The following is a 27,900-nucleotide window of genomic DNA, read 5'->3' as shown; positions in this document are numbered from 1 at the left end:
TTTTTTTTTTTTTTTTTTTTTTTTTTTCTTCCCATTTTTTGGTAATGATTAATTTTCTCCTCTCCTTTCTGAATGTTGGGTGTAACCGAGCATACCATTTCAATCTTGTGGGTGTTGAGATTTTATTTTTATGAATTACTAAACTTTCACTTCAACTGTTTCTCTGCTCATCAGAAGGTTGGCTTGTTCCTGTAATGACTTGTGACAAACATTGGAAACGGTGACGATTTAGATGAAGTGTAGGACCGATTTACAACACCCTCATTTCAGCTGAACATCAACTCCCAGAACATCAGGGGGAACAAAACAAGTTTGAATGCTTGAAGAGAGGAGTATCATCCGGGCTGAGGAGGCCGAGCCTGGCTTGACACATCTGACAAAGCCCTCGCCGTGTCTGCCTGGAGCTTGACTCATCACGTCTGGACCGATTCACTGAGCTGCAGCACACATATCCACCGTGCCTCAGTCTCTCAGCCACACGCTCTCCACTTTACAGAGGTCATGTTAGGACCATCCGAGTGCAAAACTCCAGCTGCACTTCCTGTAAATGTATGTGACTCGTCTCTCGCAGTCAACGCAGGCCTTCCGTGACCTCTAGTTTGTCAGGCCTGGACACGTTTCCCAATATGCCGTCCAACCCGTCTCTGGTCGTCTTGCAGCCCCATCTCAGGAAAATCAGTCTGTGTCTGTTAAAAAAAAAAAAGTCGGCGCTGTTTATCGTCTTGCTCACTCTGTCCATATCTTCTCCAACCTATTTTAAGAAGAAAAGGAGTTATTTCTGTCTTGGGGTCCTGAAAGGGTTTTAGCACAGGCGCTTGAGTGATCCTCACACCACACTTTGCATCATTGGCCTAGTTTCTAAAAATAAGAATAAAGTATAGCTTGAAATCGCCTTGTTGGAGTTATTAGGAGTTGGCTCTTCGGGTGGGACGGGAGGTTGTATTTTTGTTTCCACCTGTGGGCCTACATAGTGTACTGTGGAAGAGCAATTCTGCCTCCAACGGGATAAACAACTGCATTTAGAGGATTATGAAGCATTATGGAGCCTGATTTCAGCTACATGTGATGCGTCATTTGGCCTCCGTGACATTTCTTTCCCAATATAGGAAATTTACCTTGTGGGATGACTAACGATTGATAAATGAAATATCTTGCCTGACTGGGAGGACTTCATTCAGACTCACCCTTTTGTTTTTACCTTCTGTAGATGCGAAGTAGTAATTATGTAACTCCTTCAAATTATTGAGTAAATTACTTCCTCCTGATGTGGGATGATTGATGTTTCTGGTTCGCCACGACTGTGACGGATAAGCAGAATGTCTTTTTAGTGGACTTCAAAGACTGGGTCGGATTCTGTATTCGAGAAGTATTTTTAGATGTGTGAGATGTTTTTTTTTGTGTGATCCAGGTTGGTGAACATCTGGCTCCTACCTCCTTGTTCCTTTTTATTTTAGAGGGGAACTGCTTTGCTGTCAGCATACAGTGGGATACTGGCACTAAATATTGGAGTTGTGGCCAAATGTACATCAACACTCTGCACACAATGGGTTATATTCGGCTTTGCCTCTGTACCTTAACTAGAGGCTCATAGATGCTTTGATTGTTTATAGGTCTTGGCAGTCATGGTAATGTTTCCACCGTTCGCTGTTTCGTGAAATGTTTTCTCATTTTGTTTAGAAAAAGAAGAGATTATGAGCAAAATGACACATTCAATCACATCGAGGTACTGTCAGTTTTTCCTCCCGGAGAAAAACGTTGATGTGCTGTTAAACAATGCCGTCACAGACGAGGTCAACTTCAGGTCGGATTCAAACCCGTAGCTTTAAATATTTAGATCTGCACTTAGGTCTTGCCGACTCAAAGGCCAAAAACCATTCTTGCCCTGCTGTGAAAATAATCTCCAAAGAGCATGTTAGCAAACCTGCGTAGTCTTTGAATGCACCACCTACAGATGGGCGTGGATCAAAGGGGGATTGTGGAGAAGCACTGTCACGACACCGCTGTTAAGTCAAGTCTCTGATGATTGTCTCTTAATCTTGGACATCTTTCGGAGGGAACGAGCGCGACAGTACGGCCTCGACAGATATGAAAACCTTGACTTTGGTTTCCAGTTGTTACAGAACCTAAATGACCAAAGCCAAGACGGGAAAGTGTGGCAGGGAAATGCAAATAGGCAGTCTAATAATTAGATTCACCTCAAACAACTATAACAGCAAAATGCTATTTACATCTGAAGAAATCAATTATGATCATTCAGTGGTGTAATATATAGTAGGACACAGACTTTTTTCTGTATTTAATACTTTTACTTTTTTTAAGTATATGTTGCTCAAAGTTCCTCTGTACTTTTATTTAAATAACATTTTAAAGAGCTTTTCGTCTAACTGTATTGCTTCAGGACTTTTTATCCTTTGCATTTTACTTCTCTAAAAACAACAAAAGAAGCAAACTTGTTAAATGTGGTCTAAACACCAGCAGCTCCACACGTCTTAAACTGTCAGAATGAAAATTCAAATCAGTCATTGGATCGAAGAATAAGTAGACATGACCAGGAATCTTAACGTTGTGGTGTACATTTTTACGGTTGGATGCCCTGATGCAGCTGCATGCTGGGTATAGAAATGAATTGATGTGTTAGCGTTTCGGATGGCAGAAGTAATTGTGAATCAGGTTTCGTTGTGGCCCTTGAGCCGGCTGTCTGGCCCCACACCACGCTTTTAAGGTCACAGTGGCTTCTGTGGGGAGGCCGTGCATTGCGCCTCCACATCCTCTCTGTGTCCATTGTGGGAAAGCTTGAGAGGCCCCTGGCATGCTCTGTGAGAAACCCCACAAGGAAGCAGACACAGAGCAGAGCTTCATCGACTCACCGCTTTCACTCAACTCAACAAGCGAGTTTTATTGGATCCAAATCATCGTTACAAGCTTAATAACAGACGCGGCGGTCACTCCTCTCTGTGTGATTAGCCAGAATAGTAATCCCCGGCTTGTCCTCGTCCTTTCATCAACTCACCAGCCCCACGAGTGAAGCCAACAGGAACAGAAACCACACCAGCAGGGAGTAGTATCCCTCAGAAAGGGAAGTCCAGAGGATTGTGGCTGTTGTATGTGGCACTGGGGACATATAATCTGTGGTCTGTTTCGGTGCACGAGTCCTAGCGGGCCTGGGTTAGGCCTACTTCAGTCTCCCGTGAAGAGAGGCATTCACAGTATTCCTGTTGCCCCCCCTCGTCCTCCCTCGTCCTCCCTCCCCTCTCAAGACATAGAAACAGTATTAATATGCCATGAATGGAGACAGACAGACGAGCATTATCTAGCGCTGCTGCAGCGGCTAGAGAGGCAGGATGCCTTGTAGAAAGCCAGAGGGGAATATTTCTCTCTGCATGACTGGCGAAGTCCTCTTGACCACCACTGCTGGTGTCATGTCAGCGAGGCGTGTGGGGTTTGTGTCTGTTGGTTTTCCAGCTCACTCATTTGCCTAAGGGCTGCATGGTTGCAGCTCTAATTATGTCTAAACCACCCAAACCGCTAACCTGAGGGACACCTTAAAACCCTTACCTCTACTATCCTCCCCTTCAGTGCATATTATAATCGTATAATAATTATTATATGATTATTAGTACTAAACAGAGGGGATCCTGCTGTGTTATCTCTTTGGCCACATTATGCAAACTCTAGATCAAACAACATAATAAACTATCAAGGAGTCTAGTCTCAGGATAAACTATTTTCCTCCCTTTTTTGTAAGATCTGTCTTCATCTTGAGCGATTCATTAATTCATGTCCGTTCAGTCGTAAAAAGATACTTATTACTTCACCTCGGGTCACAGGTAGATACAAAAGCGTGCGTGAAATCCACAGACTCGAGTGGGAGCTCTCCATATTAAATGACTAGCTTGCATTGATCTTACGTCTTGGCCTTTTGGTTGTCATGGGGATGTAATTGGACTTCCTTTATGTTCCACCTATAAGTGTTCCTTTCACCGTGTGAATGTAATGACACGGGAACAGCCCGGCCCTTTCACAACTGTGCGATTGCACTCCTATGAGGTCTGCAGTTGGCCACGGGCAGAGAAGCGACTGTCTTCAGTCGTCGGTCTGGCTCTCCGCTCGCATGCACATTAGGCATGCGAGCGGAGAAATAAGAGAGGTTTTAAAGTTCATCGTGTTGTGTTACATGATTAGATATGATAATATTAGAGATTAGACTATTTGTGTACATTTTTACCTCGTCTATATCAAAACATTTTTCTGTATTTTAATTTATCCATTGCTTTAATTTTTAGTTTGTTTAATGCTTTTGTGTGTTTCTAAGAAACACTGAGTAAAATCTCCATACCTTCTTTATCCCAAACAGACGTTACCTAATTGACATATCTGATCAAATTTAATCTGGTAAATGGTATAAAAGAAACTAAAATAAGACGAGCGCTTGATAAACATCTGGAACAACAGTTAAAGCAAGATTTTACAACTTTTGAAAAGAAATGGCACAAAATGTAATGTTAACTTTATAAAATTATATATCTATCTATCTATCTGTCTATCTGTCTATCTGTCTATCTGTCTGTCTGTATATATAATGTGTCAAGTCAACTACTCTTGGTAATCACACTTCACAAAGAAAAACAGGTTAATGTATCTGAATTGTCCACAATTTTAGTTTTTACGTCAGTAGTTCACGTTTGTATTTTATTTAGGATCAGCATTGTTGATACGGTAACTATGGTTATACACAGTTTAACATACCTTTCTTAGAACTGTGATTTAACTGATAATGGGACTATGTATAATGTATGATATGATGTCTGGTTGTTGTCTAGACGTAGATAGTATCTGATCATAGAATAATGCCAACTTTAATAAACTTAAATGATTTGTAAAATGTTTTAATAGTCAATGCTATGGAGAGATTTTGGTCGTTACTCATCGGGCATTACGGTTTGACATTAAATCCTGTTGTCGTCTCATGTCCCAGTGTCATTCAAGCTAGTGCAGTAGCTTAAAAACACTGGCAGTTTATCTGTCAACAAAGGGGTTGCAATTACAAACAATGTTTATTAGTCATCGTAGCAACGTTATTAAAGCCTGATCAGGACACTATACAAGAGTGATTTACTTAAATGGTAAAGTCCTGTATAATAATGTAATTGCACAAATAATTGGAAACAGATTATTTGCGATGTCTCCTGCATCTTAAATCATTTGAGTGTGAGTTACCCCAACCTGTCGCCCGGAGTGTGTTTTTAACGGACAGCACAAATAGAAGCACTAGCCCAGTGCCTCCTAAATTAATGATGTCCTCTACCGACACATAAGTATGTTGATAAAAGAATGGCGTGCATTCACACACACACACACACACACACACACACTGGAAGACTGCTGCTTCTCCCGAGGCCAAAACACATTATGACGCATCCCTAGGGAGTTGCACCTTCGGGTCTACAACGGTCTCTAGATGAAAACCTGCAGCATCTGTGATGTGCTGGCTAGCAACAGGACCGGCTTATATCACTTACAGCGACACAGCCCATCACCAACCCTCCCTGGACGGCACGCAGAGAACAATGAGTCATGCCCCATTGAGGAAAGGTTACCCCTCTTACAACAAAAAAAAAAAGCTTGTTGATGTGAACCTACCTACTATCTCTATCATGTTGACTTTAGCTTAATACACATGCCAGATGCCTTGTAATGGTAATGCTCACACAACAGTATTAACCACTGAGCTTGTCCTTTATAGCTGAGTCACTCCCTTTAATGAGCACTGAAGGGGAGGATAGTAGAGGTAAGGGTTTTAAGGTGTCCCTCAGTTTAGCGGTTTGGGTGGTTTAGACATAATTAGAGCTGCAACAGGGCTGCATGGTGGTGCAGTGGCTAGTACTGTTGCCTCACAGCAAGAGGGGCCGGACGTCCCTTGTATGCGGGGTACGCATGTTCTCCCCGTGTCAGCGTGGGGGTTTTCTCCAGGTACAGTCCAAAGACATGCAACGAATTGATGACTCTAAATTACCCCTAGGTGTAGATGTGAGCGTACAACCCTGAATAAGAGAAGCGGTTACGGATGATGAATGGACCGAGCTGTGAGAATTATTTGATAAATTGATTAGTTTGTTGGCAGAACATAAATGGGTATTCGGCAAGAATTTTGGTAAGACGATTGTAAACTACATATCTTGGTCATGAATTGTTTTTTTTGGAAGCAGATGTTTGAGAGAGAGGGAGAGGGAGAGAATTGGATTTGTAGGTTAATAGCATCCTCATTGACAACTTAACTTGCTCATCGTGCCCCATTTCAGGCTGCAGTCATTGCCAAAACAGCGCTCTGCTAAAACCAGAGTGTAAGTACTGCGATGAATGAGCTTAGTTCAAAAACACCAGAAGATTGGCGACTGGTATTATTAGAGCTTTTAGCGCCCAATTTATCCTCTGCCCACTGATGCAATAATCCCTGATGTAAAGCATCGGTTTGTGTGTGGTAGCGCTGCAGGGTTTGGCTCGGTACAGTGCTGAAGTATCTCTTTAAACGGAGGCAGACAGGCTGGATTATTCCCGGGTCAGGACTTCGGGATTAGGTCCAGGGATTATCACAGTTCAGTCAGGGAGACAACAGCCTTGTTGGCCTCTGGGATTATACACAAGACTGAGAGTCGGCCAGGCCGACCACCCAGGTGCCGCCGCCATGCTTTTTCCAAGTCTGTCTATTGTCCGGCCTGGACTGGCTCATCCCCGTATCAGAGCTTCTTACGTGCTGATTCACTGTTTCTGCAGGAATGTAATTGTAACACTAATTCTGTTTTGGTCATGCTCCTGGTGATGAATGTTTCGTCACTTAATAACACATTTTAGGATTAAGCCGTGTTGAACTGGGCGACATGGTGAATTTCAAAGTCACAAGAAGAATTTCTTTTGATAATTTTCAACCAATTTGAAATGTCTGTACCTAAACTATAATTTCATCTCGTCATCATTCATTTTGACGACCAAATTTTGTAAAATGAAAATATGAGGTGAGCATATCGACATGGTGTGACTCTACTGGCAGTCGCCACATCACATTGAGTTATTGCCATGCTCTAATAAATACTTTAGGGAATCTTTACACCTGTCTCTCTGAATAGACCAAATATTTCTGTCTGTGTGTCTCAGAACAGTCCTCTCCTACATTATTCATCCAGATACTGATCTTGCAAAAAACATTTTTGCAAGTAGTAAGTTAAATTATATATTTTCAAAGACGTGGGAAAGCACCAAAAGAAATAATGATGTCTTCTGTTTACGCTCTAGGACCACGCTGTGCGAATGAGTGATTGATGCCAACTTCGCTTCTTCAGGTAAGCGGCATTTATCACACATGGGCTAAACTTATGCAAGTTTTTCATTTCCATTACAAATGTAAGAATAGTACCCTCCAAAAATGAGCATGTGGGATTAGAATAGTGGATTATACAACGCATAAATCTCTTGATCTGAATTGTAAAAGTGGGTTCAGTAACTTTGATTGATTTCAGTGAGATTTTAGGTTGTTTTTCACTAACCCTGTTGTCCCTTCTGTGCATCCTCCATGTAGGGCAGAATGGGTGTGTGTCCCCTGCTCCTGCTGCTCGGTCTAGCCCTCGGGGCCACAGCTCAGGATTATGTCCCCATCACAAGTACGGATCATGTCCACTTATGTCAAATTCCTTTACTGACTCACCTTATTGGGTTAAAAGGCTCACAGTGGAAATATTGCTGTCTTCTTCTTTCCAGGTCCTCCAAATGTGTTGGCCAGACCTACAGACCCCCCAGCCGCACTCTCCTTCAACTTTACAGACACGCAAGCCCCCACAGGCCCACCCACAACACTCGCCCCCACAACCAACCCAGTGACGACGACGACAACAACAACCACGAGCCCAGCTGGTGAGGAGGATGTACAACCGGCTAGTCCCAACGCCACCGCTCCTCCGCCTCCAGCTCCAAGTGATGCCCCACCGAGCACCGAGCCTCCCTCCCCTGTGGGGTCAGACAACGAGACCACAGCCTTCCCGACTGACACCCCAGCTCCAGATTATTTTGATAATTTATCCACTCTGGATCCGAAGACCCTCACAGAACCTGGGATGGGGGATACCTCGGACACCAGCCCACATGGTGAGTGTTTGTGCATATTCTGGGGGCCCGTTTATTTTAGTGTGAGAACACGTAATCTCTCTAGACTCCTTTTTGGAGGTAATATCCCCCCTGAAGCACCAGTTAAAGAGCAACGTGCCTAAACTTAGTATAATTTGACTGCACCTTTCTGTCCTCATATTGGGACAAATCATAGAAGACACAGAGATCCCCGACCAATGGTAGCCTCAATAGACCAGCATGCCATGAAGCAAAAAGACATGTTGTGATTCGAGAGGCTGTGACTCATCTTTGTCTTGAATGGAAAAACACCCTCTGACCATGGTGTGGGTATTGTTATCACTCTGTTTGTCTGTGCATAAAGCCTACAGCTTAATGGAAGAAGTTACCATTCTTACGTTCACTGCAGTCATTCAGAGAAGAGTGGTGAATCAAGAAGGCACCGTTCAGACCCTGTGTGTTGTATTTGCAGATTGTGTCATGATGGGGTTTTTCTTTGTTGCTTACATTTGACTTTAGCAATTGCTGCTTAATGTAAAAAAAAAAAAAAAAATAGATTTGGTGGATGTAGAGGTTGTTTGTCAACTGCATACAACTCTGTCAGGGAGGTTTTTCCTGCTTTACACACACTATAAAGATGACTGGGTGGGTGCATTTAAGCATGTATTTAGGGCCGCCACTTGTCATCAGATCATCCGAGACACATTTTAATGCAACGTGTAAACAGGACCAAACTAAAGTAGACGTGCACAAAAGGTTACGGCAATTTGGAGACAGTGAGAAAACAAAGACTCATTAGAATAGATAAACATCACAGATTGTCAGGGTGGTGTTGGTTTGTTCTTGTCGCTCCATCTAGCTGTGTGTTATTCATGCAGCCTGGCAAAGCAGTAGCAACAGCTAGAAAGAGCGAGCAAGTGAGCTTTCTGGTCAACAGTGGACCTTTTTAATATTTTAGATAGTTGGACACTTTTCTGCTTTTAGACTCCATTGTAGCTGCGCTGAAAATATCCTGACATGACATACCTGCATTTGACATCCAGTCATCCACAAGAATCAGAGTAGCAATAAAACTAGACGACCAAGACGCTGCCAAAAGCTGCTGTTTTAATGTGAAAACAAACAGTGTTGAAGGAGTATTTCTGTGTGTTGACTTCACTTTATCAAATGCTGCTTTTGAGTTTATTTTTGAAGCGTTACAAGTGACGTCAACGCTCTAAAGCTGAACATTTTTTTTTTTTTTTTTTTAATTTCAAAGGTTATTCAGCTTCTTTTTTTTTTCTTTTCACAGCCTTGTGTCTGTGCACTGACCATCCTAGTAATATCCTTGGAAGTGAAACGTGACCCACACCCTTGTCTTTGACATTAATTATTCATATTGCATGAATATAGAGAAACTCGAGTGACACTGACTGATGTTTTTTATTATCAAGTAAAATAACAGCAGGTATGTTGTTTTTTTTTTAGATTTGAAAATTCTTAGAAAGTGTATTTGAGTACTTAAAAGGTCAGATGAGCAATACTCACTCCTGGTCAACATAAATACAACCGATGTGCCTGCACTGCTAATGCGGTGTGTCCATTACACAACCTAATGACTTTGGGCTCGTAGGTGCTATGTAGTTGCTCTATTGTCTGACTCTTGCTGTCTGTGGACCTTGTGTGTGTTGAGCTGTGAGCAGTTCTAGACGGCATTAGATTAGTCAAGGCTGTGTCAGTTCCACATGATACCCACAGCCTGTTGTGCTAGGCTAGTGTTCTGTTCAATGTACACATTGTCCGATGGTAAACGCTGAAAAGTCCTGGGAATTGTGCCTGAAAATGCAACGTAACTGGGCGGTGTTCCAAGCTACTTCCCACCCAGAAAGTGCATATGGAGCATGAAGTCAAACGATGCATATTCTCTGCAGCATATTTTTGTCTGCAACGTTGAGAGCTTTCTTGAATTTTGAGTCGTTCCATGAAAAACGGCTGATTCTGTCGTTGCATTGTCACCACCGCGGTGCAGTTTTCTAGAAAAATCTCTTCTTTTGTTGTGGCGTCATGTGTCTTACGGGGCCAGCCATTAGCACACAAACAGCAGCCAGTGTTTTTTTTTTTTTTTTTGTACACCAAACTGCAGTTGTTCAGGCAAATCTCATGTGTTTTGTGTTAACTGCTGCACGGATAGGTCACCAGGAAGACTATAGGACTGCCTACGACTCATGTGCACGGTGGAAAGATATACAAATTGGTCAGCTATTGTAGTCATCAGAAAGAATAGATTAACTTGCTCCATGTAATATCTAATTTGTAGTGTGTATTGTGTTTTCTCACCAGTCGGTAGCATCTCATGACGGCTGTGGTTCAGGGGGTCGTTGGTTTACCACAAGGTTGGCGGTTCAATTCCTGGCTGCTATTGTCTGTATGTCGAAATGTCCTTGAGCAAGACACTGAACACCAAGTTGCTCCCCGGGCGATTCACAGCAGCCCACTGCTCCTAAATGCTTAGGATGGGTTAGATGATATGTATTTACCTTTATGTATGTGACAAATATAATAAGGTTTGAGGTTCTAATATTTACACTCTAAATAATTCATATAGAATTCACAGCAAAAGTCCTAAATGTTTCAGTATTTTCTACCATCCCCCTGTGTCTGCTGTCATCTTGGGTACAACCAGTCACTGAAGCAGCGGGCTGACCCTCAGTTAAACTGTGATTCATCTGCTCACTCCAAAGCACAGCCTGTTGCACACTCTCCGCATCTCCATTTGTGTTTTTTTTTGTTTTTTTCCTTCGGAAAGGCCAATGAAATATTAACATGGACAACCATTACTGAAAGGAAAGATGCAGGCTGGTGTTGAAAGAGGCAAAGGTCACTTTACGGCCTCAGCTTTTCTTTTCTTTCTTTTTTTTTTTATCCCACATTCTAACATATTAACGAGCTGAAACTCTGTCTGAATGTAAAGAGAAAACAGCCTCTAGAGGTCTATTCAATTTTAGCTGAAATTCATTCATTGATTAGTTGATCAAATGTAATATGCATACCACTCTCACTGAATATGCAGCCGCTTAGCATAATGACTGAACAACTGCCAGACTCGCTCTGTCCAAATGAAACAAAATCTTCCGAACCGCACCTCTAAAGCTCACTAATTAACAAGTTGTATCTTGTTCTGTTGTGGTTCTTACTCTGGACTCTTTCTTGGCTTCGTGCAGCGACGGCCCTCAGTGACTTTGGTTTTTAGCTTCAAGAAACGGTTGACCATGTGTAAGATTATGGTCAAATCACTCTTCTGTGTTTTGTGCATATTGTATAATAAGTTTGGTCACATTAGTAAGCTGATAAAACATCCACACCAACGCCCCGAGCTAATTTCTCGTGTGGTGTAATGAGAGAATAATTTGGTAATGGCAATGGAATTTGGCATCATTGTCGAACCAAAATACTGACTCACCTCAGTTATTGAGACACCTTTTTTGATTATTTATTTAATTTTCTAAATGAATTGCTGAGTACAAACTATGCATTATCCCTTTTCTCTCTGTCTCTGATGTAGACAACAACCAGTCCGATGACATGCCCATCATAGCTGTCATGGTGGCCCTGTCCTCCCTGCTGGTCATCATCTTCATCATCATCATCCTCTACATGCTCAGGTTGGTGAAGTGCAGTTGATGCTACACACGGCACGCTAGCTCGAGAGAGGAGACCTGTGGTGAAGGCCTAAGGTGCTCTTGTTACCATGGCAATGACTGATTGGCATTCAGCTGTAAGACTAAAGCGAGAGTGTGTTTATTTGTTAGCGTGTGAGAGAGACACGGTGTGTGTGTGTGTGTGTGTGTGTGTGTGTGTGTGTGTGTGTGTGTGTGTGTGTGTCTCTGTGCATTAACATGCACTTTGATCTGTGTTGATTGACAGGTTTAAGAAGTACAAGCAGGCGGGAAGCCATTCAAACTCCTTCAGACTGACCAATGGTAGATCAGATGATACAGGTAAAACACCCACACGTGCATTAGTGTCCGAGTGTGTCGACAGATGTGACTGCATGTGATATGTACAGCCAGCTTGACCAAACTTGTTACTCTCGAGTTTTTCCAGATAGGACTTGATTGATCTTGCTTCCCTAACAGATAACATTTCCCTGGTTGACTGCTGGCAGAAGGCTTTTGTTCACTGTTATTACCTAACCAACAGGGCTGCAGTGAGCTCCCTCACATGTCAGTGTTGATTCACATCGCCCTCTGCTGGGCACCTTTAGAGAGGAAATCCAATGATGAAGTCAGTGTTACTTGATGCAAGACCGCTCTGTTTCTTACCCCATTCTCCCCTGTCTTTATCTCCTTCCCACCTCTCTTCGCCTCCTTCCTCCTCCCTTCCTGCATGTCGGCACAGAACTCCAGAGCGTCCCGCTATTGGCCCGGTCACCCAGCACAAACAGGAAGTACCCGCCCCTTCCCGTCGACAAACTCGAGGAAGAAATGAACCGCCGCATGGCAGATGACAACAAGCTCTTCAGGGAGGAGTTCAATGTATGGCGAGCACACACACACACACATACACACACACACACACACACACACACACACGCACTCAAACACACACACACCCTCTGATAACACTGAGCCTGATGCTCACCTTTAACCCATATCCCTGTAGCTCCATTAAGTGAGTCCTGCCCAGGGGGACTAGTAGCCCAGAAGGTATTTCAGACAACAAATGATTGTGATGCCGATCTATAGTACATTTATAGTCACAATAACCAGCTATGAGCTGGCAACTATAGTAGGCTGACTGCCCAGTGCATATCTGACACCATTGTAAAACCTTAAGTTGAAACAGTCAGCTAAAAGAAGAAAAACATTTTAGATAATTAGTCAGAAGTAATGAAGAAATGGTTTACATTGTTGGCTCACAGTAATAATAAACACACTTTTTTTTTTTTTTAAGTTATTAGACACGTGTGAGAACTCAATTCATTGCATTTGCCAGATAAGCAGCCTGTTGCTGTAGCACATTCACAAAACAAATGCATTCGGGGTGATCTGTATTAGACACACAGCAGACCAACAGGAAACGATGTCCAGGGTCACACAGACCAATTTGAAACTGATTCCTCCGTGTTAAATGCATTTTTTTGCCCCCTGTGTCTTTAGTCGCTGCCGGTCTGCCCCATCCAGGCATCATGTGACGCTGCTTCCAAGGAAGAGAATAAAGAAAAGAACCGATACGTCAACATCCTGCCATGTGAGCAACAACAGTGACACGGACTGACATTAATAAAGCAGCACTCAGAGTATTTATTAGAAACATTTATCAGTACAGTCATAGTAAATACCAGACAGTTTACAAAGTGATCTACTGAGGTACATTTAATGGTCAGGATGGTAAAATTGTAGTGGACCATATGTCATTATAGTTCCCTCTCTCATTATGCTCCTTCTCCTCCTCATTTGCTTTTTGTCTCCATGTCTCCTCATCCTCCCTCAGATGATCACTCCAGGGTGCATCTCTCCTCTCTGGAGGGAGTCCCAGACTCTGACTTCGTCAACGCCTCCTTTATAAATGTTCGTATAAGTGCAGCATTTTGCCACAAAAGAGACATTTCTGCTCTAAAGATATTTTGGTGCACGCTAACATCTCTTCTTGACCACCTTCTTTTGCAGGGTTACCAAGAGAAGAATAAGTTCATTGCAGCTCAAGGTAAGGACTGTGCCAGTATTGGCAGCAGAAGAACGGTGCTGTAGTTCATTTAACAAACAAAACTACCTGATAATTAGCTCATTACTTGTCCCCTGAGCTTCTGTATCGGTCTCTGTCTCTAAGGGCCCAAGGAGGAAACGGTGAATGACTTCTGGCGGATGATCTGGGAGCAGAACACAGCCACCATTGTCATGGTGACCAATCTGAAGGAGAGAAAAGAGGTAGGACAAGGGAACACTATCACCCCTCTATGTTTAACATGTCAATATTTGCAAAGTTCATTTTTATCTGTAAAGTTAGCATCCTTGTGTGAGAGCAAGCATGACTAGTCCTCTCTGTGTTTTTTTTTTTTTACTCATTCTGTCATTGCTGCAACATAGTTGGATTCTTGTTATTTTGGACAACCCAATTTGTATTGTCACTATCTTTTCCCAAACCTGAAATTCATCGAGGCTGTTATTCCACACGGCTTTGTGAATGAGCTCGATTTTAAATCGCTCTCCTTGTGTTTCAGTGTAAGTGTGCCCAGTACTGGCCGGACCAGGGCTGTTGGACATACGGGAACATCCGCGTGTCTGTAGAAGACACAATGGTTCTGGTGGACTACACCATCCGCAAGTTCTGCATCCAACTGGTAATATATCTCGTCAGTGTGGATATCAGGATATGATTGTTTTATTCTGTGTTTACCCTCCACACGTACAAAATAAACACGGGTGTAGTGTGTATCAACAAAGTTCTTTTGAAAAGTATCAGAGCACACACTGCAGACTAAAAATAGATTTGAAACTTTGGATGTGCTGTCGTTTAAGTTTAGTGACGTAAATGAAAACCTAGACGACACTCAAATGTGTCGTGGCTTGGTCTATGACCTGGTTTCATTTGTGTCTCAGGTGGGAGATGTGTCTGGGAAGAAGCCTCAGAGGCTCGTCACCCAGTTCCACTTCACCAGCTGGCCAGACTTCGGGGTGCCGTTCACCCCTATTGGCATGCTCAAGTTCCTCAAGAAAGTCAAGAATTATAACCCCCAGTATGCCGGGGCCATTGTGGTCCATTGTAGGTAAGTGGATCAAAGCTTGCACTCTTACTTTTGCCTATTTAGTTGTGTGTCTTTTGTCTGCATGCCACGCACAACTCACAGCATGTCATATTTCTGTCTTGTCAGTGCCGGTGTGGGGAGGACCGGTACCTTCATTGTGATCGATGCCATGTTGGACATGATGAACTCTGAGAGAAAGGTGGACGTGTTTGGCTTCGTCACCAGGATCAGAGCCCAACGCTGTCAGATGGTCCAAACTGATGTAAGTCCAGTGTCGACACACATCGTAGCCTCTCCCATGATGCAGGGTTTTCAGTTTTTTTTTTTTTTTTTTTTTTGCTGCTTCCACTTGCTCTTCACCTTCTCCTCTCTGTCCCACAGATGCAGTACGTGTTCATCTTCCAGGCGTTGTTGGAGCACTACCTGTACGGAGACACAGAGCTGGAGGTGACTTCTCTGGAATCCCACCTGGCCAAACTCTACTCCCCCTCACCTGGAGCTGGCTGCGGTGGTCTGGAGGCCGAATTCAAGGTCTGTGTGGGTGTTGTATTCCTCCAAAGAGACATTGATCATACCTCTGCGTCCAAATGGTTTCATTCCAGTAACATGAAAACAATTGGTAAGTGAAGTTCTGCTGACATATTCGAAGTCTTATGTCGTGATCTCCTTATTTCTAGAAGCTGACATCCATCAAGATTCAGAATGACAAGATGAGAACAGGCAACCTGCCAGCCAACATGAAGAAGAACAGAGTCCTACAGATCATTCCATGTGAGTGATGCAGTTGTATACACACAGAAATGAACACCGTGATGCACATAATGAAATTGCAGATGTATATGTCCCTGTGTCAACTATTCATCCATCAAGGTTAATGTTTTTTTCCTTGCACAAACAGATGAGTTCAACAGAGTGATCATTCCAGTCAAACGAGGAGAGGAGAACACCGACTATGTCAATGCCTCTTTCATTGATGTGAGTGTAAAAGCGCCTGGATGAGAGTGGATCGTTTCATTTCATTAATGCAGGCAATCGATCGGGTCTTTAAAGCCTTCCTTTTCTCCCTCCTGCTGTTTATTTTGGTATCCTCCGTTCATCCCTCTTCTCCCCGTGGACACCACTTCCTGTCATTTCCTGCATGTGGTCACAGGGCTACCGTCAGAAGGACTCCTACATGGCGAGCCAGGGCCCCCTGCAGCACACCATAGAGGACTTCTGGAGGATGATCTGGGAGTGGAGGAGCTGCTCCATAGTCATGCTCACTGAGCTGGAGGAGAGAGGGCAGGTGTGTGTGTGTGTGTGTGTGTGAGTGTGTTCAGATACAAAAACTAGTATTAGATATCAGGTCAATAACTGGCTAAAATAGAATATTGATATTAGAAGATTTACTCAATGCTAACTTGACACCACCGGTCTTGTATAACATGTTAATAATCTGAGTGGTTTTCCAGCGTTCCTTCATGTCAGATCTATAATAATTTGAGATGTAAAGCATTAGTGTCCAGATGGTGTAATGCTGCAACAAAGAGTCAAAGTAATAGTCATACCAGGAAATCATCTTTAATGGCCATAATTGGAATCCAGTTATTTACAGCAACATGGTGGATTTTGTGTCACTTTCCTTCTTTGCTCACGTCTTTAATGAGTGATGCTGTTGGAACTAGTTTCTCCCTTTAATAGACATTACATGAGAATTGAAGAATCTCCATCGAGAGATTCAGATGACAGTAATATTTTAGATTTCCTTGAAATGTTCAGAATCTTTGCATGCCGTTAGGCGTTGTAATTTGACCATCTCCATTATGGGTCCTGCAGGAGAAGTGTGCTCAGTATTGGCCCAGTGACGGAGTGGTGGTCTACGGGGACATCGCCATCGAGATTAAAAGGGAGGAGGAGAGCGAGAGCTACACGGTGCGTGAGCTCCTGGTCACCAACAACAGGGTAAGAAAGGACTCGATGACACAAGCAGAATACAAACACACCGGAGGGTCTAGCAGATGAGACAAATATTATCAATTAATACTTTGCCCTTTCGAGCCCAGATTAGCTAATACGGATAATTCCTTTTGCCCTCGTCCATCTTTCCAGGAGAACAAGCCTCGAGCCGTGCGTCAGTTCCATTTTCACGGCTGGCCAGAGGTGGGCATCCCCACTGACGGTAAAGGCATGATCAACATAATTGCTGCCGTGCAGAAACAACAGCAGCAGTCTGGCAACCATCCAATTACTGTGCACTGCAGGTAAAACACGCACGCAGTCTTCTTAACTCGGTATGTTGCTGTTTTAACCTGTATGTACCAGGGTAAGGGAAAAGCTGTATTGCGGTTGCACACGGAAATGCTTCTGGAAATCGTGTGTGTGTGTGTGTGTGTGTGTGTGTGTGTGTGTGTGTGTGTGTGTGTGTGTGTGTGTGTGTGTGTGTGTGTGTGCGCTTGCGCGCGCCGGGGGAAATTGTCGCAGCTATTATATCGCAGGAAAAAACAGCACAGGAGAATTGTTCTCTTCTTCCTTGTGGCATTTTAACTGCTCCCGGAAATATAACTCCCAACAAAGCCTGTGTGTATGATGTTTCTGCGCATGCCTACTGCATTGTGTATATTCAGGTTTACATTTTTGCTTGTGTGTGTCTGCGCACAGTGCTGGTGCTGGCCGAACGGGGACCTTCTGTGCGTTGAGTACAGTCCTGGAGAGGGTGAAGGCAGAGGGCATCCTGGACGTCTTCCAGACAGTCAAGAGCCTCAGACTGCAGAGACCACACATGGTGCAGACGTTGGTGAGGCGCCCTTTGACCTTTAAAAGGAAATTGCCTTTTGAATTTTCCATTGTCGAGTGAGGCATTTTGCCCTCCTCACATTTCCTTATGAACTTGTGATGTTGGCCCTTTTTCCTCAAGAAGCAAAAGCTTGATTTATTACCACTGCTGGATTTATGTTATTCAACTGTGGACGTTGTTGTTTTTTAAAGCAATTTTTGGTGTATATTGTCCTGTGTTTTACATCTAGATGCAAAACAATGTTTAAGGAACTTTCATTATGCCTTAATAATCAAACAGCTGTGTGATTGTACTGATTGTATTGCATTGTAGGCCTTTTATACAAGGGATGAATGACTTAAATGATTGAAATGTGACAGATTTCATCAAATATATACTGACATAACCTTTCCTGTCCCGTCTCCCTCCTAAGGAGCAGTACGAGTTCTGCTACAAAGTGGTCCAGGAGTATATCGATGCCTTTTCTGACTACGCCAACTTCAAGTAGGGACCTGCCATGGATGGATGTCCGCATACACTTCATACAAACCACGCACCACAATACACGCACACGCATACATTACCATGCTGAAAGCTGCATATTCCCATCAGATGGATTTAAAAGAAAGAAAAAAAGACTCATCACAACTTTGTCTGTGGATGGGATGAACTGCCCGCAGGTAAAGGGAACAGAGGCCTCGGCCCGGAGGACAGGGCAGCGCAGTTGGACAGAGAAAATAACTGAGATGCCTTCTTGAATATTTTGTAATATTGATCTTGTTAATACAGCCCTTTGCCCCTATTTGCAACCCATCTTCCCCCAACCTCCCCCCTATGTATATATACTTACTGTGTTGCATCTTACTACTTTGGTTTCAGACACAGTTTTGAGTTTGGCTGCATTTTTGGGTGGCACCTGTAATGTATTTTATTGGTATATATATAAATATATATATATATATATATGAATATAAATCTAATGCTTTGGTGGCAAATGTAAAAAGAAAAAAAGAAATCCAGAGTCAAGGTGATGATGTTTGGATTTTTTTTTTTTTTACTTTTTAGGGACAGAGACTTAAAACATATTTGGCTTGACCAGAGCTATGCTGTCACAACATGTGTTGTAGCAGTACCTTGAACATTCACAGACATCATCTGGATTTTTCTTCACTCCTAGACATTCATACAGTACACACACACACACACACACACAGAGCCATTTGTCTTCACACAGATTTAATTCCATATGTCGAACCACTTACAGTTTCTCTCCTTTAAGTTTCAGGGGTTCAGATGTCACTCACGATTGGAAATCAGAACCTCAGTGATGTATCTCAAGGACTCAGGTTGACGCCAAAAAACACACAATAAATACCAGGAGCCGTTGATTTTTTTCAATGCGAGTGTGTTTGTTTGAACTAGAGCACAAGATGGCAGAGAAGACGCAGTGTGTTTTCACATCACTGTCGTCTGTCTGCAGGGTGCCCATGTCACTCACTTGGTTATCAAGCTCTGGAGTCAGAGACCATGTTTAGACGTTCAGGACAGAAAAGCTATTTTACTGTTCAAGGATCTGCAACCAACACACTGCTTGACTTTAACAAGGAATTGGAAATGTAAAAATAAATACCAATCTTTTTTTTACAGCATACAGTGAAGAAAGTTTAAGGGAAAGTGGTCAGGCTTTTATGTTGAATCTCTAAATTGATTTTGACTCTATTTTAAGGTCTGTCACTGCAGCAATGGTCATGAGCCAAATCACAAACAACACAATCACAAGTAACTCTATTATTGCATCAGAGAAATCAACAAATGTAATATACCCAGCATATTCCTTTTCTTGTTTACAGACGCATGTCGGTATTCTTGTAGATTGTATTGAGCTTTTCTTTTCTGTAGTGGTTTCCTTCGAGTCTGCCTAAATCAACTCTCGTTTTTTATTCCTTTTATATCCGCCTCACATCACTATGCTGTATTGTCACAATTTTAAAGATTGATTCCTTTTTGTTTCCCACCATGAACACGGATGCCGAAGAATGTCTCTTTTAATTTGAATGCTGTTGCGAACATGTTCCTCAAAAATGAAACATTGTTACTTAAATAGTGGAGGTGTGCCATGCCATGTTTGCTCAGATTTATTTTTTTAATGGCTGTCCTGTGAGGACACCAAGACTTGAATTACAGAGTGGTTTTTTTTTTGGGGGGTTTTTTCAGATGAGGTCACAATTGAGGCTATGCTCTCAACTGTGATGAATGATGTCAGTTAGCAGCAGGGCTTCAGGTCAGTCATAGTGTCAACTCGGTTCGCTCTGAAAATGACTTGATGCCAGGGATTGTTTGAACTTACAAATTGAACAAATTCAGCTGGATTCCTCATTCAAATGGTTCTAAGCCCCACCAGAGGAGTATTCAGATATCATGCCTTGTTTGGATTTTAATAGATTTTAATGCCATGGAATTAAAAATGATATATCTTCTAAGAGTTTTCAAGCTATTTCAATCTTTTTTTTTTTTTTAAGATTTTAACCGAGAACAGCCACATTATTGTGCTTAGTTTGCATCCAACACTAACGGTCTGAATCACACTAACAGTCTCGTGTTGAATTACTTTTCTTAATGCAAGGAGCACAATCAGTCCTAATTTATTGATGGTGGACAACGCCATCAAAAAGTACATGCTGAATTTTTAGGAAGGGTGATTGCGTCAATACGGATTGTTTGAAAACTCATGCACTATTTGCACCAAAAGCAAAGCCCTTAAAATACGGAACCAAATAAGAGATGAGGTCAGAACGATGACATGGCCTTGATATCGAAACATAAGAAATATATTTGAACTGAAGCTCAAAGCCTTCTGTAGGGACTGAAAGTAGCAGTTATTTGAATTGACCAGTCACTGAAATGTTGGCTGTTTGTGCGTTGTCATTTGTCATTTGAGGTCTTCGTTTGTTCCAAAGCATCACAAGTGCCCACACTGTTAGTTAGGTGCCATTATGTTCTTCATTTATTTACTAACTGTCACTTATTGGGTCTTTAATCAATAGAGAAGGGGATGCTTTTTGTTTGGCTATTCTGTCTGTGCTTAAATTACATGTTTTTGTGTGTGTTTGGATCACGTGACTTTGTCTCAGTGCAGTTTGACAGCAAAACATGATACTGTGCCAACCCATGAGACCCACTATTGTGCTATTAAATGGAACTTTTAAGAAGTGCCTCTCTGGTAGGTTTTAAAAATACAAAAAACATACAATATGTGGTGCAAACATTGCCATCCTAAAGGCTGTCCTGTGTATTTCCCCAACTCGCATGTATTTCCTTAATTACCACCTGCAGACAGATGACGACCCTCCTTTGAATGACAAATCAATCGGGCCAAACCTAAGAGTGGGTCAGTCATCCTCTCTTTCACATTCCCTCTAGTCTCATATAGATTCCTTGATTGTGGAGATCAAACTAACATTGAGGTCACTTTTAAAATAGATTCCATCTTGATTTAATGGCTTCATTTCATTCCATATCACTGAAATGTGGTATTCATGACAAGTAATCAATTGTGGGTACCCAAATGTTCAACAAAAGAAGATCATAATTCCCCACAACAAATACAATTGCATCTTTTATGCATTATCACCGAGGGAAACCAAACAGTTGTCCCTATTTCGCGTCTCTTTATTGCTGGAGCTTTTCACTAGTGGAGCGCTTTGGATGCCCTGGAGAATTAAAACGTGTCTCTGTTTCTAGAGCGCCGGACTTGAGGAAAGAGGGAGTCCAACTTCACTCTTCTTTCTACCTTTATATGTCCTTAATGTCTCCTGTCCAACTCCACTCACTGCTGTCCACCTATCGCTTCCTCTTCCTGTTTCACCTGTCCTTGGACCATGTTTCGCAGTGGTCACTGCCCACTCCCTTTTGTACATAATGTAAGGTTATTTATATTTTATTCCTGTCTGCTGCCTTGCTTATTATATTTTCTTCTCCCCCCTTCTTTTACTTTCTTTTTTAAAGATGTATATTGAACTGTATCGGGACCATTTTGAAATGTATTGGAGCTGTTTTGTTTTGGCCATTTTTAATTTGGTATAATTGTCTTAAGCGAATCTGATTTTTTTTTTTTTTTTTTTTTTTTTTTTTTTTTTTTTTTTTTTTTTTATTTGCCAATGTTTGTTTCTAGTGTTTTGTTATTCAACATTTGAATATATGTATATATAATTATATATATGATAAATTATATATAATTATATAATGCCAAATGGCCTTTTTAAGCAAGATACTGTTCAAACCTAATAAAGTGCTTGAGATTTTATCCATGTGTCTGTATTTCTTATGTCTTTAAATGCAAACATGCAGTTGTGCCGTGTTTTTGCTCGTTTCAAGTCAGGACAACCTGACGCTCATTACAGCTCACTTCTCAATGAAGACAAATGACATAGTGGTGCAGAATAATTGCCAATCATTCATGTACCTTATAGATCATGTAGTCCTCCTGAGTGTCGCTCTTGAAGGGTTTTCAATCAGTGTTTAACCCTTCACCCCCCCCCCCCCCCCATGAAATATTAATGGGCTTTTTGCACCAATACATAATTAACCAGGGAATCATTTAGGGTTACTGTTGAAGTGTTTGTGTGGACATTAAGACCTGGAATACATTTTAGGAGAATATGTTTACATCAAGGTATCGCTATTGAATGAAGCGGTTAATGGTCAGTTTGGTGGGCTCACAGTTTCTTGGGGTTTTGTATGAGTAGTATAGTCTACCGACTCAGCAACACTGTTGTGACATTCCTAATTATAGATAAGGAGATGGAAAGACATGCAGTATAATTGTAAACAATGTGATGACAAAGGCAGGATGACATTATTGAAGATCAGGAAAACGTTAGTTTCTTTCATGCATCAATACTAAGTGACAAACCTTTTTACTGTCGAGCATAATCTGAAGAGGTCCGTGTGAAGCAAATCATGCCAGTAAAAGATTCCCACCGGTGAACAAATCTGTTTAAAGCTTAAAGAAATAGAATTCATGCTGTAAAAACTTAGGAAAAGGTGAAGGAAAGATCAGACCTCTGATGTGAATTAAACGCAGCTGCACTATTAACAAAAACAAATTTGCAGATAACAATGTAGCCTCCCATTAGAATATGTAAAATGGTGGTCACGTCTCATCAGTGACGCATCTTGAAATCATCACGCTTAATCAAACAGTCCTGAGTCCACAGCAGCATGTCACGCCATCAGTCGCTGCCTGAGCAAGAACTGGCTCTGCATCTAAAATACCTTTCCTTTCCCTGATTGAGAGGAATCCACTGTTTGTTCCCCTGTCATCAGATACGCCTGTGTTTCCGCTGGCCAGAGGGTCATCCGGGTCAAAGGGAGGATGTGTGATCAGTCAATGTGGTCAAAACAGGTGCAAAAAGAGAGGAAATTGGAACTGTTGAATTTTACATTTTACAGGACCTGCAGTTTGATCTGAGCAACACGGTTAAATGCTATTAGACAAAGATAATTGTCGGCAGGGCCCAGACCCTAAAATGTATGCAGTAAGGAGCACTTCTGAGATCTTTTCTTAAGTCTGTGTGCTACACTGTATAAAAGAAAGTATATATGAATGATACTGTTTGTCATTAATCTGCTAATTAAATGACTTAAATCTGTTTCGGCCAGAATGACAGAATCTGGACGTGGATATGGGGGATGTGTGTGAGCAGATGAGCATCCCAGGGGTGTCAGTACTATTTGCAGGTGAAATTGAAATTGAAATTGGCCATGTCTTCTGGACCTCTTGTCCCCCAGGGACCGTTCATTTCACCACTGGGAACAGAAGGACCAGAGAGGTCAGCGATGGGCGGGGCAATTAGGGGATGATAATGGCAATGTGCACTGGGAGGAGTACATATATTCAAGAGGGGGGATGAGGTTGAAGATAATCTCTAAAGTATTACACTTGTGAGACACCTTTAGCCACTGACCAACTGAGGAGCAAGAGGAGTGAGCTTCTAGCGGGACATCTAGTGACACCTGTAGTGACAAAGTTGTGAGACTAAGGTAAGGGCATTTATTTACACTTCTTCTTGTACTAACATATACATTGTTAATATTTGAATAAATATTACTGTGAATGTTGTTGAGACCCAACTTTAATAGAAGGTGATTATTATAAAAAGAAACTTGTCTCTGAGGATGAACTAGCTCAAGATTTGATATGTTAGGCTTAATATTGTTTAGCAGTTTAACATTTGGCCTGAGAACTCTGTATATTTTGTCGATAATTATCACAGTAAATATAAGGAAATCATTTTTGCAAAAAAGGCAAACTAGCAGTAGAATAATGAAGACCAAAAATAAAATAACTTGAATGTCTGAATGTCTTGAAATCATTGCAAAATATCAGAGTTTTCTGGTGACAGACATATCTACTCTACATACAGTATCTGTTGAGTTTTTACTGCAGGAAAAGCTAAATCAAGGATGTTCAAACTTTCTGCTATACAAAAACTATTCCAAATTTGAATGTTGGAAAACGTGTAATCGTATTTAAACACTTTGCAATTTGATTTGATTTTCTAAATCAGGTACCAAAAGATAATAGCCTCAGAGTTAATCCATTGTCCATCTTTGCCTTTAGGTTGGAATATCATGTGTGTATCTCGGCTGGTTTTGCTGCTTGGGCTGCTTCTATGTGTGGGAGCTCAGCTGTCTGACGCCCAGCACTGGTCCCATGGTTGGTACCCTGGAGGCAAGAGGGAGCTGGACTCTTTCGGCACGTCAGAGGTCGGGATGAGTGTTTGTGTGCCAGCGTGCATAGTTTTCTCATTCATCGAGCATTTCCCTGCTGAGAATGAAGATATTCTTTACCTCTTTACTCTTCCCTCATATTCCGAATCTCACTCTCTCTGTTTCTCAGCTTGCAGAGGAGATTAAGCTGTGTGAGGCAGGAGAATGCAGCTACTTGAGACCCCAGAGGAGGAGTATTCTGAGAAACATAATTGTAAGTGAAATGACGGTGCCCTATTCAGTGCCGCATGGATGAGGGTTGTATAAACAGCTGTACAAAACAAGTCATTTGAGCTGCGTAATGTCCCACCGTAATCAAAGGGGTTTATGGTAATGACGGAATTAGCTGCTCAATAACTAGTTTCTTATTTAGCAAATAAAAATCCATGTCAATATCATTTCTTTGATTAAGACATGAGTGGAGTTAATATGAACACTATCACTACACTATATTATACAAATATGGAACAATGTAATCTAATCAGATCATCTACTCAACAGGGAATCTTTCTCTTACTTGTTTTAACAAGAATGTGTCTTCACACAAACATAAACAGATGCCATCCTGTTGACACAATGTCCCACATACTGTATCTATACACCGAACATAAAAACGAAAAGTTGTACTATAACTACATATTAAGTGTTTTGAGTATAGTGTGTCTGACTCTCATGTTATACTGTATTGCTCTTTGCAGTTGGATTCCTTAGCCAGAGAGCTCCAGAAGAGAAAGTGATGGCCTTCCACTCTACACTGCTTTTCTACCTGAACAACAACTTTATGTTGATTCTCTGAACTGGTGTATTTGTTAATTTTGTCTGTAAGGTTGTTTTCCAGCATTACATGTTTAAATTGTAATGTCCTAAAATAAAGTATCTATTTTGATATGAACTTTGTGTCTCTGTGTGTTTGTGTGTGTGTGTGTGTGTGTGTGTGTGTGTATGTGTGTGTCCAAAACAGTCTATAGCATATAGTGTGAATAATAAATGTGTAGTAAAAAAGTATGAAACTTGTATGTTGTAGAAGCAGCAACAACAAAAAGTGATTCATTCCATTTAGATGTTTCGGTTTTAGGGTCCTGGTATTGTGCATGCTGGTTTTAAGTTTACTGGGACACTTAAATAGAACATATAAAAGACACCATTTGACAAAAACTCAATTGAAAGAGAAAGGATATAACTTTTTATTTTAGTTGTAATTATTTAAGCATTTTATCATTTATCAAATATATTTTGACAGCTTTTCAATTTGTTTTTTTCTTACGGGGACACATTAAATTAATAACATTTTAAGTATACATAGATTATCTCAGTAATATTATAGGCTGTCATTTATTCATAGATCTACGGGATTGTCCCTTCTCAGCTGACATCACTAATACGACGTCACTGCGCACGCTCCAAGCACTATAGATAGGGAAAAACATGGACGACAGAAGTGTCTGTACTCCGCTTCTTGCTGGGTCAGACACTCAAAATAACAGTACTAGTACCCCTAACGCGGTTTCTGTCACAGATGCTGACAAAGTAATAAACACTAAAATAGATAGCACCCAGGTTGAAGGTGAGTTCTGTCTACAACGTGGACATTCAGCCGTATTGTGTCCTAACTGTCGAGCCAACGTTAGCTTTTTTTTAGCTAACTGGCTAGCCAGCTCAACAATCGAGTGAGCTACGTTAGCTCCTTGACTAAATGCGCTAATGTCAACTGTTTTAACGTTAGCTTTAACGTTAACAGTTAGGCACAATATTGTATTCCGCCCGGTGCGTACATGACTCGTTAAATGTATCGCCAATGAAAACACCCTCTGAGTTCATAGACCATCCCAATAGTGAAACCGATACAAGGAGAACGCTGCTCGTTTTCCGAGGTCCGGCCGGAAGTGGTCGGCCAACTGCTTATTTGTCTTGCGTGCCAAACGTTAGAATTCGCAAACCAGTACTTAACACAAACAGCCGTTGGGTTTGTATTGAAGTCAGATACCAGTGGTTACGGTTAGCTGGTGGGCCAGCAAGGCTGTTTTGTTAGCTAAATAACTTAAATACCATTTAGTGAGTGACACTGAATTGTATCTTGTCTCTGGCATTAAATGGTAACTTAGTAGCGTTACTTAAATCCGTCAACGTAATGGACAATTCACTAGCTAGTGGCAAAACACAACGTTGGTATTCTCAAGATGGTGAGTTTGATGGATCTCAGGCATAATCAGTTGAGTTGTCATTGATGAGTCTAACGTTAAAAATGGTCATCTGTCCCTCAAGATACACAACAAAACTATTTTTTTATAACATTGTACACATAATTTGAAATACAGTATCTACAATCCCTGTTCTCTTGATAACTGCTACTGTGATTATCATTTGGTAAGTACAGTATTTGAAATGTATCAACAGATATGAATATTTTGGCATATCAAAGTGTGCATTAATTGTTTTACTCATGGCAGTCCTTAGATATTAGATATATTTACTTAGATACAGAGGGAAATGCTGTATTTTAGTGCATAATTGTCCTTTTTGCATTAGATTGGAGAGAGTTGATATTCTGCCAACACACCATCAGTATTTGGACTCCAGATATTTTGAAAATATTCCATAATCCTTATTCTAATTCCTTATTTTTCTTAACTTCAGTTACATATTTGATAGAGCTACCGTGGCCATTTTCAGTATTGATTCATAGAGCAGTATTTTTTTAATGATTAAATCTATGATTTATTCAGTGACAATTGATCATCCGAAACATTAATATTCACAAATATATTGTATATACAGAACAAGCAAGCACATCTTCGCAGTTGAGAACCTAACGAATATGTTTTACGAACAAAATTAATATAACGCAATTGATTTAAAATCCGATTGTTTTTTTGTTGACTATTTGAGTAATCAACTGATGATTTCAGCTCTTGTTAAAAAATGTCATTCACCACAAGGCATAAAGGTGATTGTATTTCATAAAACAATTCATCAGTTATATATATGATTAGCTCAAGAATGAATACAGTGTCAGCTATACACGAAACCATATCATTGTTAAATTATGTAGATGTATTAATGTTTTAGTTATTGGAAGCAAGGATGCAAACAAAGAGTTTCACAGTAATACCTGTGTTTGTATTTATTGATGTAATTTTAATATAATCTCTAAAAATGAAACTCACAAACTGCTTCTTCACAGTTTTGGTAAAATAGCCACATCCATAACCAAATCTTTGAGCAAACAGTTGAGCTATTATGAATAATACAATTATTTGAGTGCTTCGTGTTTCAAGCTAAAATGAGCTGCGTGTGATATATATTTTATTGATGTAGAAGTGTCTGACAGCGTCCTGCGTTCAAAGGCTGCATGAAGGCAGAAGTGCAGTGAAAAATGATAAAATACATCAAGTAGAATTAATTCAGTCAAGCATGAAACTAAGATTTTCTCACATGCTGTTAATATATGTTACAAATATTTAGAGGTTTTGTGTGTGTGTCGTGTGGTAATTTAGAATTTTAATTATGGGAGGACCTCGTTTAATGCTGCCCCAAAAAATCC

General features: G+C 41.2%; 3 protein-coding genes across 4 annotated transcripts in view; all 3 read left to right on the top strand.

The window, feature by feature from the left end:
• Positions 1-18,581, top strand: part of ptpra (protein tyrosine phosphatase receptor type A) — a 19,709-nt gene extending 1,128 nt beyond the window's left edge. The window contains exons 2-22 of one of the 2 annotated variants that reach the window (XM_031843395.1): positions 7,288-7,334; positions 7,571-7,652; positions 7,750-8,133; positions 11,654-11,753; positions 12,016-12,089; positions 12,490-12,626; positions 13,251-13,341; positions 13,585-13,661; positions 13,761-13,797; positions 13,921-14,018; positions 14,312-14,431; positions 14,691-14,857; positions 14,963-15,098; positions 15,218-15,367; positions 15,517-15,607; positions 15,735-15,811; positions 15,987-16,121; positions 16,652-16,777; positions 16,925-17,076; positions 17,474-17,609; positions 18,022-18,581. In XM_031843395.1, coding sequence (XP_031699255.1) covers positions 7,314-7,334; positions 7,571-7,652; positions 7,750-8,133; positions 11,654-11,753; positions 12,016-12,089; positions 12,490-12,626; positions 13,251-13,341; positions 13,585-13,661; positions 13,761-13,797; positions 13,921-14,018; positions 14,312-14,431; positions 14,691-14,857; positions 14,963-15,098; positions 15,218-15,367; positions 15,517-15,607; positions 15,735-15,811; positions 15,987-16,121; positions 16,652-16,777; positions 16,925-17,076; positions 17,474-17,609; positions 18,022-18,096 — 2,466 coding nt within the window. In that variant the 5' untranslated portion in view covers positions 7,288-7,313 and the 3' untranslated portion in view covers positions 18,097-18,581. Of the gene's footprint in view, positions 1-7,287; positions 7,335-7,570; positions 7,653-7,749; positions 8,134-11,653; positions 11,754-12,015; positions 12,090-12,489; positions 12,627-13,250; positions 13,342-13,584; positions 13,662-13,760; positions 13,798-13,920; positions 14,019-14,311; positions 14,432-14,690; positions 14,858-14,962; positions 15,099-15,217; positions 15,368-15,513; positions 15,608-15,734; positions 15,812-15,986; positions 16,122-16,651; positions 16,778-16,924; positions 17,077-17,473; positions 17,610-18,021 lie in introns of both variants that reach the window. The other variant, XM_031843388.1, reaches the window with a different exon arrangement.
• Positions 18,582-23,533: 4,952 nt separating this feature from the next.
• Positions 23,534-25,218, top strand: gnrh2 (gonadotropin-releasing hormone 2). The gene is made up of 4 exons (XM_031847164.1): positions 23,534-23,630; positions 24,211-24,356; positions 24,490-24,573; positions 25,058-25,218. The coding sequence occupies exons 2-4, from the start codon at positions 24,222-24,224 to the stop codon at positions 25,094-25,096; spliced, it is 258 nt and encodes an 85-aa protein (XP_031703024.1). The 5' UTR covers positions 23,534-23,630; positions 24,211-24,221; the 3' UTR covers positions 25,097-25,218.
• Positions 25,219-25,757: 539 nt separating this feature from the next.
• Positions 25,758-27,900, top strand: part of zmat1 (zinc finger matrin-type 1) — a 6,657-nt gene continuing 4,514 nt past the window's right edge. Inside the window, exon 1 of the mRNA XM_031855653.1 lies at positions 25,758-25,923. Coding sequence (XP_031711513.1) covers positions 25,785-25,923 — 139 coding nt within the window. The 5' untranslated portion in view covers positions 25,758-25,784. The remainder of the gene's footprint in view (positions 25,924-27,900) is intronic.

Source organism: Anarrhichthys ocellatus, unplaced genomic scaffold (genome assembly GCF_004355925.1).
Source record: "Anarrhichthys ocellatus isolate YVR2014 unplaced genomic scaffold, GSC_Weel_1.0 scaffold1, whole genome shotgun sequence".
In the NCBI taxonomy this organism is placed as follows: Eukaryota; Metazoa; Chordata; class Actinopteri; order Perciformes; family Anarhichadidae; genus Anarrhichthys; species Anarrhichthys ocellatus.
The sequence above is the reverse complement of the archived record's forward strand: the minus strand, read 5'-3'. Positions and strand labels throughout refer to the sequence as shown.

Coding starts and splice junctions, on each gene's coding strand:
- gnrh2 (XM_031847164.1), top strand. CDS start 24,222: ATGTGTGTATCTCGGCTGGTTTTGCTGCTTGGGCTGCTTCTATGTGTG. Junction 24,357..24,489: donor ACTCTTTCGGCACGTCAGAG/GTCGGGATGAGT, acceptor TCTGTTTCTCAG/CTTGCAGAGGAGATTAAGCT. Junction 24,574..25,057: donor GTATTCTGAGAAACATAATT/GTAAGTGAAATG, acceptor TGCTCTTTGCAG/TTGGATTCCTTAGCCAGAGA.